The following is a 14,743-nucleotide window of genomic DNA, read 5'->3' on the forward strand; positions in this document are numbered from 1 at the left end:
CCTTTACCTCTGCTTTTATCCCTAAAAATTCCCAACCTCCCAGATTGATTCAGTGTCTGCTGGGATGTGATCCATCTCTATCATGTTCCATATTAACATATCTCTGTCAGTCGCCCTCCCCCCCTCTCATTCTACCCTCTGCTGCACTTTCTCTTATGTTATTGAAGCCAGAAAGATCAGAGGGGCAGCCATATCCCTACACTCCATCAAGGGTGTGTGTGCGTGAGTGTGTGTGTGTGTGTGCGTGTGTTTGTTTCGCCGGCTGGCAGGAAGTTGAAGCCTTTGATGGTCACGCTCCTCAGATGTGTCGTTTCTGCAGACGGCGGCTCCGGTGACGTGCCGTGTCTCTGCTTGTTTGGCTTTTGCCGCTGAGAAAAAACACACACACAAACACACACATGAAGTGAATGCACATCATTATTCCCTGCAGGTGACATTGCTTTTTTTTTTTTTTTTACAAAGATGGACACTTCCAGCCACACAGTGCCAGAGTGGTTCCACCTTTCCACTTTTCTGTCACTGATAATCGCTTCTGGCGCCGGACTTTCTGTATATTTGTTGCGCTTGTCATGCAGTCAATGAGGTGTGTGTGCCTGTGTGTGTGTGTGTGTTTTCTCTGGCATGCCATGAACTTGCTGCAGAGTGGCAGGGAGGCTCCACTTGCTTTGTTTTTCCCCGACCAGCCGCTCCTCCTGCCGGTCATTCAGCCAAACGATCTGTCACTCCAGCCCCGCTTCTACCTTCCTCTCTCCTGGGATCAAACTGTGAACTTAGCACACTTCCCTCTGATAACTTCCTTAAAAAAATCAGCAACAGCTGCAAGCGGAAAGTATTGTTCTAACTAGATATCAGCACTCACATCTCCCTTTGTGACACTAAACATTTCAGAATGGGCGCAGGGGTCTGTTTGGGGATGAAGCAGGGAGGGGAACAAAAAAAGGTCTAAAAAAGTCAGGAGTTATATTAATGAATTTTATATTTTACTTTAATTTTACTTTATCAATCAATCTGATTCAATTTTATAGCACATTTCAGCAAAAGTACAGTCATAAAAGATAGCATACAGTCAACAATTGATAGAAATAGTAACAAATATTACATTTTCATGAGTGTCATACTTTACTCCCCATCCCATTCACTAAAGATATATTCATTCGTCCATCCATGTATCCATCTATCCATCTATCCATCCATTCTTCCTGATTTCATAAAATCCAACTCCTGTGAGTTGTTCTGTTAAAAAGTGTGTGGTTTTTTTATTTTATAGTTTAAAACCATCTGCAAAGATTTGCAAACTCTGGAAATCTGAATAAGTGAAACTCTGAAATTCTGACGAGAGTAATGGGCGGGAATGCAGAAAAGAAGAAGGTTGGCTGCCTGGATATTGTAGAAAGTGAGAAGATGATAGGAGGGACCAAATAATTGGGAAGGAGAAGAGAGTCAGGGATAGTGTGCGCAGCTAAGTGTGGCGCAAAAAAAAAAATGGGGCAGGCGTTCTGAAAACATCGAGGAGTCCAGATCAGGAATAAAAAGCGAAAAAGGAAAAAAAAAAAAAACTGGGAGCAGAAGCAGGCGGAGGACGAAGAGGAGGAGGAGGGGGGAAAAGAGGGAGGAGGGATTGTGCTTGTGCGGATCCTATGAAGTGATTGCAGCCTGTGAGCCCAGAGAGCACGGCTCCGCATGTTCAAGCTGGCATTTCTGATTTACTGATTCTTTTTTTTTTTTTTTTGTATCTTCGGTGAGATTTTTTTTTCTCTGCCTCTGAAACAAACCAAACCAAGAGGATGCACAGTGATTATTTGCCGCGCAGCTGACAGCAAAGGAAGCAGCACAGAGACTTTCCAGCTAGCGTCCTCCCCTGACCGCGTTTTTTCTTCTTCTTCTTCGGGAGATTATAAAGGACAAAAGCTTTTCCTTCTTTTCTCCTGCAGCCGATCACCAGCACCATCTTCCTGGTGTGCGTGTGTGTGTGTGTGGGGGGGTGCGTGTGCGTGTGTGTGTGTGTATGTGTGGACAGAGACGCAGCGGAGGGGTGAACGGTGCTTTTTTTTTTTCTCCCAGCCATGAAAGGCACGGACTAAAAGATGATGCAGCCGGGGGGCTTAGTGTGAACTCGCAGTGCAGAAGCCCCTTCCCTTCACTGACGAGGCCAGAGCGAGAAGAGTGACTCTGCGAGAGGAGGGCGGCAGGGAGGGGAGGGGGGGGTTGAGGCATTGCAGGAGGAGGAGGGGATACCCTTCTTGGATTTAATTTTGTTTTTTTCATAGAGGGTCTTCCTTTTTGATTTTTCTGTTTACAAACATTTTTTTTTTTTTTTTTTTTTTACCTCCAACTTTTCAACCACCGACTTCTGTTTTTGTTGCGATGCTCGGGCTCTGAGCCTTTAAGAATGTGGAGGCAACATTTTCCAGGCAAGCAGCATGTTTCCTGTTTTCTTTTCTGGATGTCTAATAAAGTCTGGCATGTCGGGGGAGATGGGAGGGGAAGTGGGTGGTGGGGTGTGTGAGTGTCATGAATAAGAGGAGGCCTGACGTGTGTGTGGGTCGCTGTGGTCAGTAACGTGGCCGTCTGCACCTGGCTTGTTTTGGTTTTCGACCTGCGGCACTTAGGGGTCTCAATGGAAGAATAAAAAATGACGGGGGTAGGGGGGGGCGGGTTTCCAGCCCGGTTGTGCCATGTGGGTACCGGCTCGTCAGTGCCCCACAGAGGGCACCGCTTTAAACATGTGTGCGCTCATTTTCTTGGCAGGGGGACGTACTGGTGTGGCGAGCCGCCAGCTGGGGACAGGGGTGGGGCACTGGCAGCGCCAGGACAAGTGGCCTTTGTGCGCTACTTTTGGGAAAGTGAAAGAAGTGAAGGGCACAGAGGGGGCTGTCAACAAAGGGTGCTTACACCCGCCCTTCTTCACCCCCTTCTTCTTTTCAGCCACTGTGTAAATTCACCACACACTCTGGCGGAGTGCCATTGGAAATGGAAGGAAGCTCCATAGAGGAAAACAAAGTGCTGTTTGACTTAATGGCACATCTGTGCATTATACCACAGTCAAGCTGCTGGCTCATTGCCAAGGTTCTAAACTGGTTTCCATCCATTAATTACTGAGTCCATACAAGTGCATTCCCACTGTATCGGTGGGTTCCTGTAGGCATCGCTTTGCATTTGCAGCTTGTCCTTAATGCATGTTGCAAACTGTGGAACATTGGTGTTTACAGCTGTCTGCTTGACTTTTCTGTAAAATCAGTCAAGCTCATTTCAGATATAGCTTACCATCTATGCAGTACCTTGTACTGTAATGTCATTAGGTTTTTTTTTCACTTCTCCAAAAGTACAATTTAGTCAAAATGAAATCTACTGCCCTCCCAAAAAACAAGCTTCCGTTGCACATGCATCTGGTGACATCACATAAGGCAGAAGTCTAAAAATGGGCTATCTGGCATTAATCTCATTTAGGCCGCTGTTTTAGAAACTAAAACTGAAGCCTAATATAGCACATGAAAACTTAGCATCTTTATCTTTGTTAAAACAAATTTTTTCAACATGTGGAAAAGGATTTCTTTCAACTCCTGTGAATTGTTTTGTAACAATGATATTTTTGTTAAAAATATGCATTAGTATTTTTTTAAGAAAGTAGAAATGATCTTGTGCTTCTGAATTAGAAATTAACAAGCTTTAACCCATTTCACACAAGAAGCCGTGTTCAGAGGCTTTCCTTCTGCTCATTCTTAGCTGGAATATTTGCCTGTTAAGAAATCCTTCTAAAGATGCATTTCAAAATCCTTACCATCTAATGTGAGCAGTGAATGTGTCACAAGGTATGCAAGTATATACAAATTGAAGAGCTAGACATGATGCAGTAACCGAATAAGAAAGGTGAATACATTTCTGAATGAACATAATAAACAGGAAATTATTTTTTTATTTTTATTTTAAAGTAACAGAGGTGAAGAAAATAAAATGCCAGTGGTGACTTCGGTTTTCATTTTTCTCCAAAATGACTCAGTCATGTAATACAGATTTTGTTTTGTTGAACATAAATTCAAGGAAACCGTGAACAGCTTGGAATAAACCATTAAAAGCCCATGGTGGGTAAATATTCCCAGTTGTTAAATCAAACGCACCCTTTCACTGGAGACCATGCCCATCTCTGAACTGCCAACTGTGTGGCTTTTTTTTTTTTTTCCTGTTTAACACCGCACGATGGCTGTGTTGAACAAAAGTAGGCAAACTTGGAAGCTGACATCGACTACTTTTACTGTCGAGAAACATTACAGAGAGCCTGTATACATGTGTGCAGCGTTACCGTGACAACCAGTGATTTGTAGACACCTCTTCAGAGGGGACATCTCTTGTCATTTGCTCTAACGGTTGTGGTGGGGTTCTATTTGTTTACATGCTTCTGTTCAAGTTCCTCATTCAGAAGCGTTCATTGCGTCAGAGTCTATTTTGAAACAAATAGTCCGTTAAATCCTGCTTGCTTGCTATAGATTTCACTAAAGCCAGCTGATTGGCCTCATATGTGCGCCTCTTGTGATGTCATTGACCCGAATACACACAAAGCAGAATGACCCATTTCTTTTCTTTGACACCCTTCCTATAAAAAGTTGCACTTTCTAAAATGCATCAGTGATAATCCATCATTGTTGACCAGCAGGGATTTTATTGTCTATGTACATTTGTTAGTGGAAAAGAATACACCACAAAATGAGTGTCATATTTGTTTCCTCAAAGTTTTGATTGTTGTATTTATGAGATGTGTTTATCAGGTCTAAAGGTGAACATTGTTGTTATTATTATTTTACTTGTGGACCTCAAATTTTAGCAAAACTTGTTTAACTTTCGAGCAAACTGCTTGAAAAATGTACTTGTATCACTTACAGTTTGCTTGGTATTTTGCCTGTGACCCAGAATTGTAGGGCACAAAACAAGACGGCTGTAATTCAGTTGTCTGTGTCACAATTTAATGAGAATAAAAAGTTATTTCAGCTGAGTTTGGCTCTGGGCTGTAATTTATTTTAGATTTTGTACCGCTGCGGCTTTAATCAAGACTTAAACACGTTTGCTTAGGGGAAGTTTTACAAGCGAGGAGAGTGGCAGGTTTTTGATCTGGCCAGTAACCCAGGGTGGTATTAAAATGGGATGACGAACAAGCACCATAAAGAACATAATTTGCTATGTCGTGCCGAGAACACGTTTGCTATTGCTTTTATTTCGGTCAATAGGGACATGACGGTTCCTTAGAAGTGGGAGATCGGGGTATGTTTGCTGTTGAATAGGCAACGTTTATGTTCCCGAGTTGAAGTCATTCTGTGGTGTCTTCTTTAGCAATGATCTAAAGGGAAATATGAAAAATAGATCTTCCCAAATTGGAGCTGTTTCTGTAGATCTTTGTATCGCGGTAGCAGCCATGAAGAGGGGAAATAAAAGTGGCTATGTTGAGCAGCAGAAGTAAGAGCTGGCCCAGTGCACCGTCCATACAAGGCGATGTTCACATCCCAGCCTCTCGTTGTTTGACTCACTGCCTGATGGCGACCGTGTTTCGGGGGGTTAAACTGCCGGCCACTAGCAAACTGCCGCTAGTACCGACACTAGCAAACAGCAGCGTGGGGTTGCTTGGTAACAGCAGATGATAATGATGATGATAATGAGAGCGTGGTGGAGTGGAGTGGAGTGGAGTGGCTTGTCTGGTCCCCCATTTCTACCTTTCTCTTGCCCTGCTGTTCTCTTCTGTCCCGTCTTTTTCCCCATTTTCTTTTCTTCACTTATGACCACATCATATTTCCCATTAGCCACCCCTCACCGTCTTTGCTGGTCCCTTTCCCCCCTCGTTCCCCACCCCCATCCAAGGCAACCCAACACCAACAGCAGAGGCCAGCGGTAGGAAGAGACTCCCCGTTCCCTACCACCACCTAATGGAAACTCTGGTCTCATCTCCCAGCGCTGCTCCGCTGTATCCCGCTGCCAGACTCTCTCACTAAGTGTTGCTGGCTGAAAATCCGAGGCCTCCAGCCACCAGCCTCCATTCCTCTACTGGGGTGATTAGAATCAAAAACCTTAAGATGTGAGGCTGTGTAGATCTTTAAAATCCTTGTATTCTAACTAAAAAGGTGTTTTGCTTTCTTCATTTTTTTTGGAGCAACCCCTAGTTTTCCGAAATAAATATGATTCTGACCTAATTCTTGTCTCTGTTAGGTTCTTTAATTAATTAGGAAAGGGGTTTTATTTTAAGACCACCTGGGACAACACGCGTTGTTGCCGGGATTTGAAAAGAAACTTTCAATATCATTTTTTTAATATGGCCTGCTTTTACCATGTTAAGGCTAGTAATCAGCCTACTGCAAGTTTTATGGTATATGAAAGCGTTAAATAGTTGCACAGCAGTAAACACACTATTGTTGTCTATCCTTCCCAACCAGTCAATTATTATTAATAACAAGCAAAATCTCTGTGAAACAAAGACAAAATTATTTCCACGCTAACTTTCTAAGCTCTCTTAACGATTGCTGCAGTTAGCATTGTCAGGATTTCCTAAGGTTTTGCTGTCTTGTTTTTTATGTTTGCAACAAAACATGCACAGCGAATCGCTGCCAGCAACAGTTTGTAAACCAAAGAGCGACATTCATCATATCTCTGTTTTAAAAACCACAGTTGGGAAGTCTCATAGGTCGTGTCTGTGAAGCAGCTGACTGCAGGAGTGAGTCAGGAGATGTCAGCTTTCTGTTTTTCGCACTCTAGGAAGAACATAACTCCAAACAGTGAATATTCTGCTCAGTAAGAACTTAAAAGCTGCTTCTGAATATAGTAATTTGTTGTATGTTTTTGCTGAAGACACTGTGTAAACTGAAGCGGGAAAATAAGTAACAGACGACGTTACGGTGGCTATAAAGATTATATTGTAGCGCAAATACATTTGAGTAAACGGCGCGATCGTTTTACTTCAACCCGAGAATCTCATAACGTAAAATATGTTTTATTTTTATGTCTTTATTTTTGTAATTAAACAAGCAGACATCTCTTCAATCCCTGGTTTTTGTTGATTTGCTTTTGACTTGTTGTAGTACTTAGAGGTAATTAATTTTGAAGAGGGGAAAATCATTTTCAGGACTAATCACCAGTGAGAAAAATCATTAACCGCAGCTCTGGATCTGACAGACTATATCATTACACAGACCCAGCAGGGGTTGTGTATTTGTGTCGAAGTGTGCTGCACGTTTCTTTTGGCAGGTAAATGCACAGCGGCATCTGCCTCCCTTAGTGAAAATTAACTCATACGCAGCGGAATCATTAGAAACAAAAAAATAATAAAAATGAATCCACACACACGTTTAGCAGCCTGGCAACAGTTTAGCAACAAGCAGAGGAAGCGAGAAGACAGAGGAATGAAAGGAAGCGAGGGGAATTAATTAACGGAGGAGGGATATTAAGAGCACTCTCTCATGCCCCCTAACACTCCACTGTGCTCCAGCCCTCTGTGATTAGCACATTTGTTGACATTTGATGCACCATGTCTAAGTGCATCTCCCTCTCTCATCTCCGCGCGATTCACAGCTCGGTTTATATCTTTGGTTGGTTACTATAAGGGGGGCAAGCAGCAACTCCGGCGCCTGTGGAAAAACAACAACAACAAAAAAAAAACAAAACATGGCTGAAATGCTGGAAACTACTCTTGGATGTTGCTCTGCAACGTCGCCACACCGCTGCTAAAGCAGAGAGTTAACCGAGTGGGAGTTAACCAGCCCAGGAGTTAAATTTTGGTCTGTATTAAATATGAGCAAACCTGGAGGTGACAGTAAATCTGATGAAATCTGGTGATTGCCTAAAGGGTAGAAAATAGAGGATTCTACCTGGATAATTGGTTCTCCCTGAGCAGCTCCTCCTATGTGAAGCTTTGGCAGAATGTGATGCACTTCTTTAGATCTAGCCATCAAGGAGGTTAATTATCTTTAAAAATACACTACGGATAAAAGTAATGTGATAGAAAGTAAACGCTTCAGTTAAGATTTAATGGTTGACACATTGACATCTGCATTAGAGCGTTACAGTTTTTATTCTTGGACGGAATTACATTTCCTGCAGATTGCTCAGTCTTCTCATTGCATTGATGGTTTTTTTCTTTGATCATGTTAAAGAGTCTTTGTATAATAAGTCGGTGCCTTGCAAATGTATTAATCTCATTTTGTCACCTGACAGCTAAAATCTTAAACATATTTGGATGGGATTTTATACGACAGACAAAAACAAAGTTATGCATAATCCATCAGTGTGAAGTAGACAGAAGATGATACCTGGTCTTCAAAGTTAGCTTTTTTTTTCTTTCTTGAAGCAAAGTAATCTTGTGTATATTCATCCCTTTTGATGTAATACTTTGAATAATCTTTCTTAAATTATTTTTCAAGCCCTGTCGTGTGTTTTGCAACAAACCTTTCCAGGATTACCCTGGACCATTTTCCATATTCCTGCTAAAGAGCATGATGCTGCCACCACTTCATGTAGCAGTTCAATGACATGAAGTGGTAAAGGATTTGTGAGAATATGCTTTACTAGTAGTTGTCTGTCGACAGAGTCTCCCGCCTGAGGGTTTATGCAGCTCTTCCAGAAGTTAATGATTGTCAGTTTAGGTGCCAACCATGTGTTGGTTGGCTTGTGATGTTCTATAACTGAACTCTAGTTTAAACTTACCTACAAAATTATCCCTGACCTACCTGCTGTGTTCTTTGGTCTCCACGATGAATCTTGTTCCCTTATGTTTTCCAAGGTGTTTCGGAGGCCTTCGCAAAAGAGGTGGATTTATACTGATACTAAATTACACACACGTGTTATAACACATTACGTGTTTTATTGCAAGCTCTGAATGCGTTTGGTTGCGCAGGAGTTTATCTAATGTCATCCTGTGGGGTGTCATAGAAATACACTCAACACTTTTTAGGTTTTTATTTTTAGGTTTTAGGATTGTTACATGAATCCCTCTCATAGAACGCATGGGATAATTTTTTTTTTCAGCTCTTTCACCTAAAACCCCAAACTTAACTTAATTGCTCAACTCGAACATTTATTTTCCCTCTTTGGGAATTTTTGAATATTTTGTGTAATCTTCACATTTATTCTAATCCAGTTCAGACGATTCGCCGCTAGATATTTTTGACCTGAGCATAATTAATCACACAGCCATCACTCTAAATCTATTTCCCCCACTTTAATAAGAAGGTGCTTAAAATTCCCCACAAGAAACAACATCTAAACGAACGAAATTCTATCCTACATAATTACAGACTATTTCCAACGCACAAACCGCAGGCATGCTGTCAAAGCTGCACGGCGCAGAGGGAAAGGTGCTGATAAGGGTGTCATGAATGGATCACTTATCAGAAGCGCATGCGGCGGCATTGTGAGGCTGACAGACCCAGTGATTCTGGTTGAGGCTGGTTTGATATACACGCTGTCAGTTTACCACGAGGGGAGTGTTGCCTGTCACCTCCGTGCTTCCCCAGCCTGAATACATCATCTCCTCTCCATCAAAATCAGCAGAGTGAAAATCAGCCTGTCACACGGAGGACACACACATCCGAGCAGCGCCGCGTGCGCCTTAGCTTCTGGAACGGAGAAGGAGGAGAAAATGATGGGGAAAGCGGAGGAGGAGGGGGAGGAGGAGTGACAGTCGAGGTGAGGACATGACGGAAAGGGGAAGGTTGGAGATCACCGAAAGACAGCTGAGGAATGATAGCCAAGGTCGGTAGGAAATTTTATGTGAGAAGAGAGATAAATGACTCGAACACGCAGCGGGCAAACAAATACGCGGAGCCAGACTTCGGCAGAGAAAGAAGAGCTGTCAGAAGACGCTATCGCACAAGAATCCCCAGGAATAAAGCGCGATACGGCAAGACGATGCTGTGAGATGTAGCCGAGGAAAGAGTCTGCAGCGGGGAGATTTAAAGAGTAAGAGACTGAAAGGTTAGCTAGAGACACAGAGAAACTCAGTGGATGATTCACAGAGTTCAGCCAATCTAACTTGTGCCTGAGGGTTTGATGGGGCCTGCCAACAGCTTTTCTCCTTTCCTGCTTCATCCAATGCTTCTCTCACCTACACACCCACTCCTGTCTAAAACTGTTACATACAAGCACCGCTTCGATTATAGCACTTGTGGCTTATTTCTGAAAGGCAGAGCTCCGCAGTTGATGCTTTTTTTTTTCTTCTATTTTTTTTAAATGTTCATGTTACATGAAATCGGTGTGATGTGAATGGGTTCGTCGAGCTGGAGGAAGTTAACAGTTCCCCCTTTGCTTAGCTCACTACTCTGATTTTTACAACAAAAAAAAAAGGCCAATGGCGATCAGAGCAAAGATAGGGCTGTTTTTGAGGAGATGCAAACTAAAACTTTCACCTCACTGTCTCCCCTGAGAGAGCTAAGAAATATCTTGCACAAACTCTTCAGTAATCAGTGATTTCTGCTGAAAATACTGGGGAAAATCCCCCCCAAACAAACTCAGAGAGGGCTGCTGGAAAGTGTTGCAAAGAGTTTCAGCTGCCAAAACAGTGTTTGGTGGCTTCAGCTCATTTTTATTTACATAGTGGCGACTTCACTGCAAATGTCAAGTCACACGGTCTGAAAAAATACACGAGTGTTTGGGAAAGCATGGAACATGTAAATAGTTTGCCGTCCATCCATCTGCATTAGTTTGTAAATTATCCGTCCATTTATATAAAAATACGGAATACAATACGGATATCTTTTTATTGCCCCTTAGTGGGAAAATAAAGATGTACTAGCACCAAAATAACAAGTGAGAGACTCTACTGTAAAGGAAAGCTACAAAAGGGTAATCGATGTTATTTTACTTTAATCACTAAATATTGTTTTCTTATCATATTGCCCCATGCTGGTCGTCATATAATATAGACACGTTGTGTTTGACCTGGTTAATAGGTGAATATTTTTAGACTTAAAGGCGTAGATAATTTGTCTGATCCAGGTTAGTGATTGCAGATGTAATGGACTCGGTATTTGCAGTCCGCTTTCTGCCATCTGCCTCTATTAATGTTCAATGAGCTGCCACAAATCAGAGGCAACAGACAGTCGGTATGCCATCACCTGTCCGCAGCGGGGGGAGCGCAGGGGGGTTACGTAGGAGGAGGCATCACTAGCAGGGGTCAGGCTGTCTGTTTATCACGGCACACATCGTCTCGGCACCACAAACGCAGTCGAGGATAACGGAGGTTTTTGCCTCCGACCTCCTCTCCTTGCCTTGCACGCGAGCGGTGTTAAAAATAAAGCGTGCTAAAGCGGACGGCAAAAGCCCGTCAAGCGATCACCATGACAACAGACAGGCGACGGGGAGGCGAACCCTCTCGCGCTATGATATCCACTCGGCCTGCCCTAAGAGGCTGCACTGCTGGACTGCTCGCTTTTCTGCGCGCCTCTCCTGTCGTTTACGTCCTCAGTTTTTCCCCTTTCATCTCCCTTTGCTCTAATATGACCCCTGGGAGCTTTTAAGGCTAACAGGCAGTGCTCGGTCTGTTTTAAGCATACTGCTTTTCCCTTACCACTTACATCTGTTTATTTTTGTGCTTGCAACAGCTACACAACCCTATTAATCTTAAACCTCCTAATCTCACTGTTATGTACCCTAATCAGCCTGCGCTGACGTAATCCCAACGCGCACTGATCCAGTGAGTCTTTTATGTGATTCACCTGTGTCTCAAGTTGTACAGTTAATACAAATATTGCTCAACATTTTTTTTGGTTTTTTATGAGTGGCATTATTAACTAAAGGTCTGTGTAACAGAGCTGTTGCCTTGCAGCAAGAAGGTTCTGGGTTCGATTCCCGGCCCCAGTCTTTCTGCATGGAGTTTGCATGTTCTCCCTGTGCATGCGTGGGTTTTCTCCGGGTACTCCGGTTTCCTCCCACAGTCCAAAAACATGACTGTTAGGTTAATTGGTCTCTCTAATTTCTCCCTAGGTGTGAGTGTGTGTGTGCATGGTTGTGTGTCCTGTGTGTCTCTGTGTTGCCCAGCGACAGACTGACGACCTGTCCAGGGTGAACCCGCCTCTCGCCCGGAACGTTAGCTGGAGATGGGCACCAGCAACCCTCCCGACCCCACTGTGGGACAAGGGTGTTAAGAAAATAGATGGATGGATGGATCTGTGTAATATATATTATTACATTTTGAACTGAACCCATTAAATTCCAGTTTCAGTGATGAAAGCCTTTATTTTTCCCACTCCCATAATATTGCGCTCAAATGTGTACACATGCTGAACAAAATGCCAGATTTGGTGGCATAAAAACTAGATGGTAAACAAGATCTGTGTACTTTTTCCACATTTATTTAAATATTCTGTACTGTACATTTCATCTGGAAAAATACATTTTTAGAAAAAAAAAACATGCAATAATCTGTGTGCACACCCTTAAACTCATACTTTCATAAAGCTCCTTTTACTTCAGCTATCAAATTGCGAGGACATCTTATCTTATCTGTCTCTACAGCTCTTACATAGATATTCTGTTATCTCTAGATCTGGATTTGGTAAGGTCATTTCAAAAATATGAATGTTTTTCAAGTGACCATTGCATTTATTTTAGTGAATACATGCTTAAACTCATTGCAGGATGGAGAGGAAACTTATTTTCGTCTTCATCTTTCCAACAGGCACCTGAAAGGCTTGTGGGCTAAAACTGACAGATATTTGAAAGTGTTAATAATTTAATGACAAAAAGCCCTGTTACATTTGAACTACAGTAACCCCAAATTTTGATGTCGCCACCACCATGTTTCTCAGTGTGCGTGGTGCGCTTTGAGTGATGCTCAAGTGTTGTGTTGGGCCAAATATATTTTTTGGATTAAGCATCAGTTTCAGTCCAGCTTTTTCAGTCTGCAACTCATTCTCCTGCATGTCTTTGTGAATGTTGCAGACAGGCCTGAATGTTTTCTTCGCAAAACAAAAACAAGTTTTTCCTAGAATTCAAAGTTTCTAATGATCTCGTGGCAGCCTCGGGGACCAGTTTGTGTCTTTTTATGTTATTTCATTTTTTTTTAGCAGTTTTGGAAAAACGCCTGCTTTCCTGATTTAGTTTGAAAAGCATATGAAAGACTAGTAAACACTTCCAATTCAGCCAAAAAGCACAGCTTTGCATGTTTATGCAATTTGCATCAGCATGTAGGCAAATTTATTCTAAAATTAAAACAAAACAAAGGGGCGGGACCCAAGAAGGGTCAAAAACAAAAAACCCCAAAAAACAAATGATGAGCAGAGATACCATGAAAGAGATTTGACTTTTAGGTCTTTATTTGATTCATTTAAGCGTGTTACGTCATCTTATATTGACCCATTGCTGCTATTCATGAGCGATAAACATGATCTCTAAGGTGTAAAAAAGCTGTTAATCCGTAAGGAACACAGTCTTTCCATCTCGGGTCCATCTGTACATGAAGCGACATGAATATTCATTCTCCTCACTTGTTAACATTGCATGAAGCAGGGCTGATAATTGTCTGTCTTCTGGGCGCGACACGCCGTCTTCTGCGGGGATGTGTGAGAAGGTCGAGCCACCGGGGAACTCGGCTCCACTCCGCTCTCCTCAGTCTAAGTGAGAAAATGGTGAAGCGACCCGTTCGGCGGCAGAACCATAAACGCGACACATGCTTTGTCAACCGCACCGCCGTGCAGATGTGAACCGGCTACGGGGTTTGTTCCTGGCTTGTAACGTTTTCTCAAGCATTCTCCATTTTGGTGATACATTGCTCTTTTGAGGCACGCCGCGAATGAAACTCTTCTGTGAAGGTGCCGATTGCAGGGTTTTTTTGTTGTTGTTGTTTTTTTTTCCCCCATTGAGGCAAATCTAGGATCCTTGCCTTTAAAAGCGAGGAAATGCTTGTTCATTCAGCTTGTAGTTGTCAAAGCGCCACCGTGGGGAATATATTTTCTTTCTTTTTTTTTTGCTGTGTGAATATACTTTTAGCTGCTTGCGCTCATGTTTAGGTGCACACTTTGAGAGTGTAATGCAGGTGTTTCAGAGCTGTGATTCCGAGAGTGTTCCTGTAAATCTAATCCAGTCTAGAGTAGGTGCATTGATTTATTGAGCAGGCCTTGTTAGTACGGAGCAGCCGTGCTTCCCGCTACATTCTAATCGCCTCCTGTACTCACGCCCAGCCTTTTATTTTTCAGGACCAGAATGATGCAATGAAACCAGCCACGCTTTAATTCCATGCGCGTTTGATTTGATAGTTCTCTGATGTTAACAATGCTAGTGTTTGTTGCCAATTTTTCCGTTTTCAGTTTTAGTAAACTCCGATGCTTTCACCCAGAACTTAAGAAGTCATGTAAACGAGTTTAGAAGCAGTTTGCATGAGTTTGCATTGTTGAGATTTTAGTGCAAACTCAGCGTGTTCCACTGGAGACAGGTCGAAATCTGAAAATAAACTGTACTCGTTTCAACATTCTTGTTGTCTGATGAAAGCATTGCCTCAATACGTAGTACGTATGTGATCCAAACTTCCTCAAGAAGTACAATCTGCTCTTCCTGTAGAGACGGCTTTTCTGTCTCAAATTGCTGCCTTTAATGTTCACTCAGAGATTCAGTAAGAGAAACAGGTAATTATTGTCTCTGTGTGATCAGCTATTGGTAGCATTGTCAGTATTAGATGTGTTTGAGCATGTACAATTTTTGATCAGTTGCTGTTTCTGTTGTCTTTTTCATTATGTGATGCAGCATTAGTTAGCGTTTTATAGCTGTGGCTGATGAACTCGGA

General features: G+C 42.5%; 1 protein-coding gene across 6 annotated transcripts in view; it reads left to right on the forward strand.

The window, feature by feature from the left end:
* The window catches only part of ctbp2l (C-terminal binding protein 2, like), a 117,341-nt gene that overhangs the window by 78,734 nt on the left and 23,864 nt on the right, over positions 1 to 14,743 (forward strand). The window contains exon 1 of one of the 6 annotated variants that reach the window (XM_008437134.2): positions 1,618 to 2,411. The exons of the other annotated variants lie outside the window; for them this stretch is intronic. Coding sequence (XP_008435356.1) covers positions 2,390 to 2,411 — 22 coding nt within the window. The 5' untranslated portion in view covers positions 1,618 to 2,389. Of the gene's footprint in view, positions 1 to 1,617; positions 2,412 to 14,743 lie in introns of those variants that run through there. 6 annotated transcript variants of the gene reach the window in all.

The sequence above is a fragment of the Poecilia reticulata genome, chromosome 19 (genome assembly GCF_904066995.2).
Source record: "Poecilia reticulata chromosome 19, P_reticulata-male-v2, whole genome shotgun sequence".
Taxonomy (NCBI): Eukaryota; Metazoa; Chordata; class Actinopteri; order Cyprinodontiformes; family Poeciliidae; genus Poecilia; species Poecilia reticulata.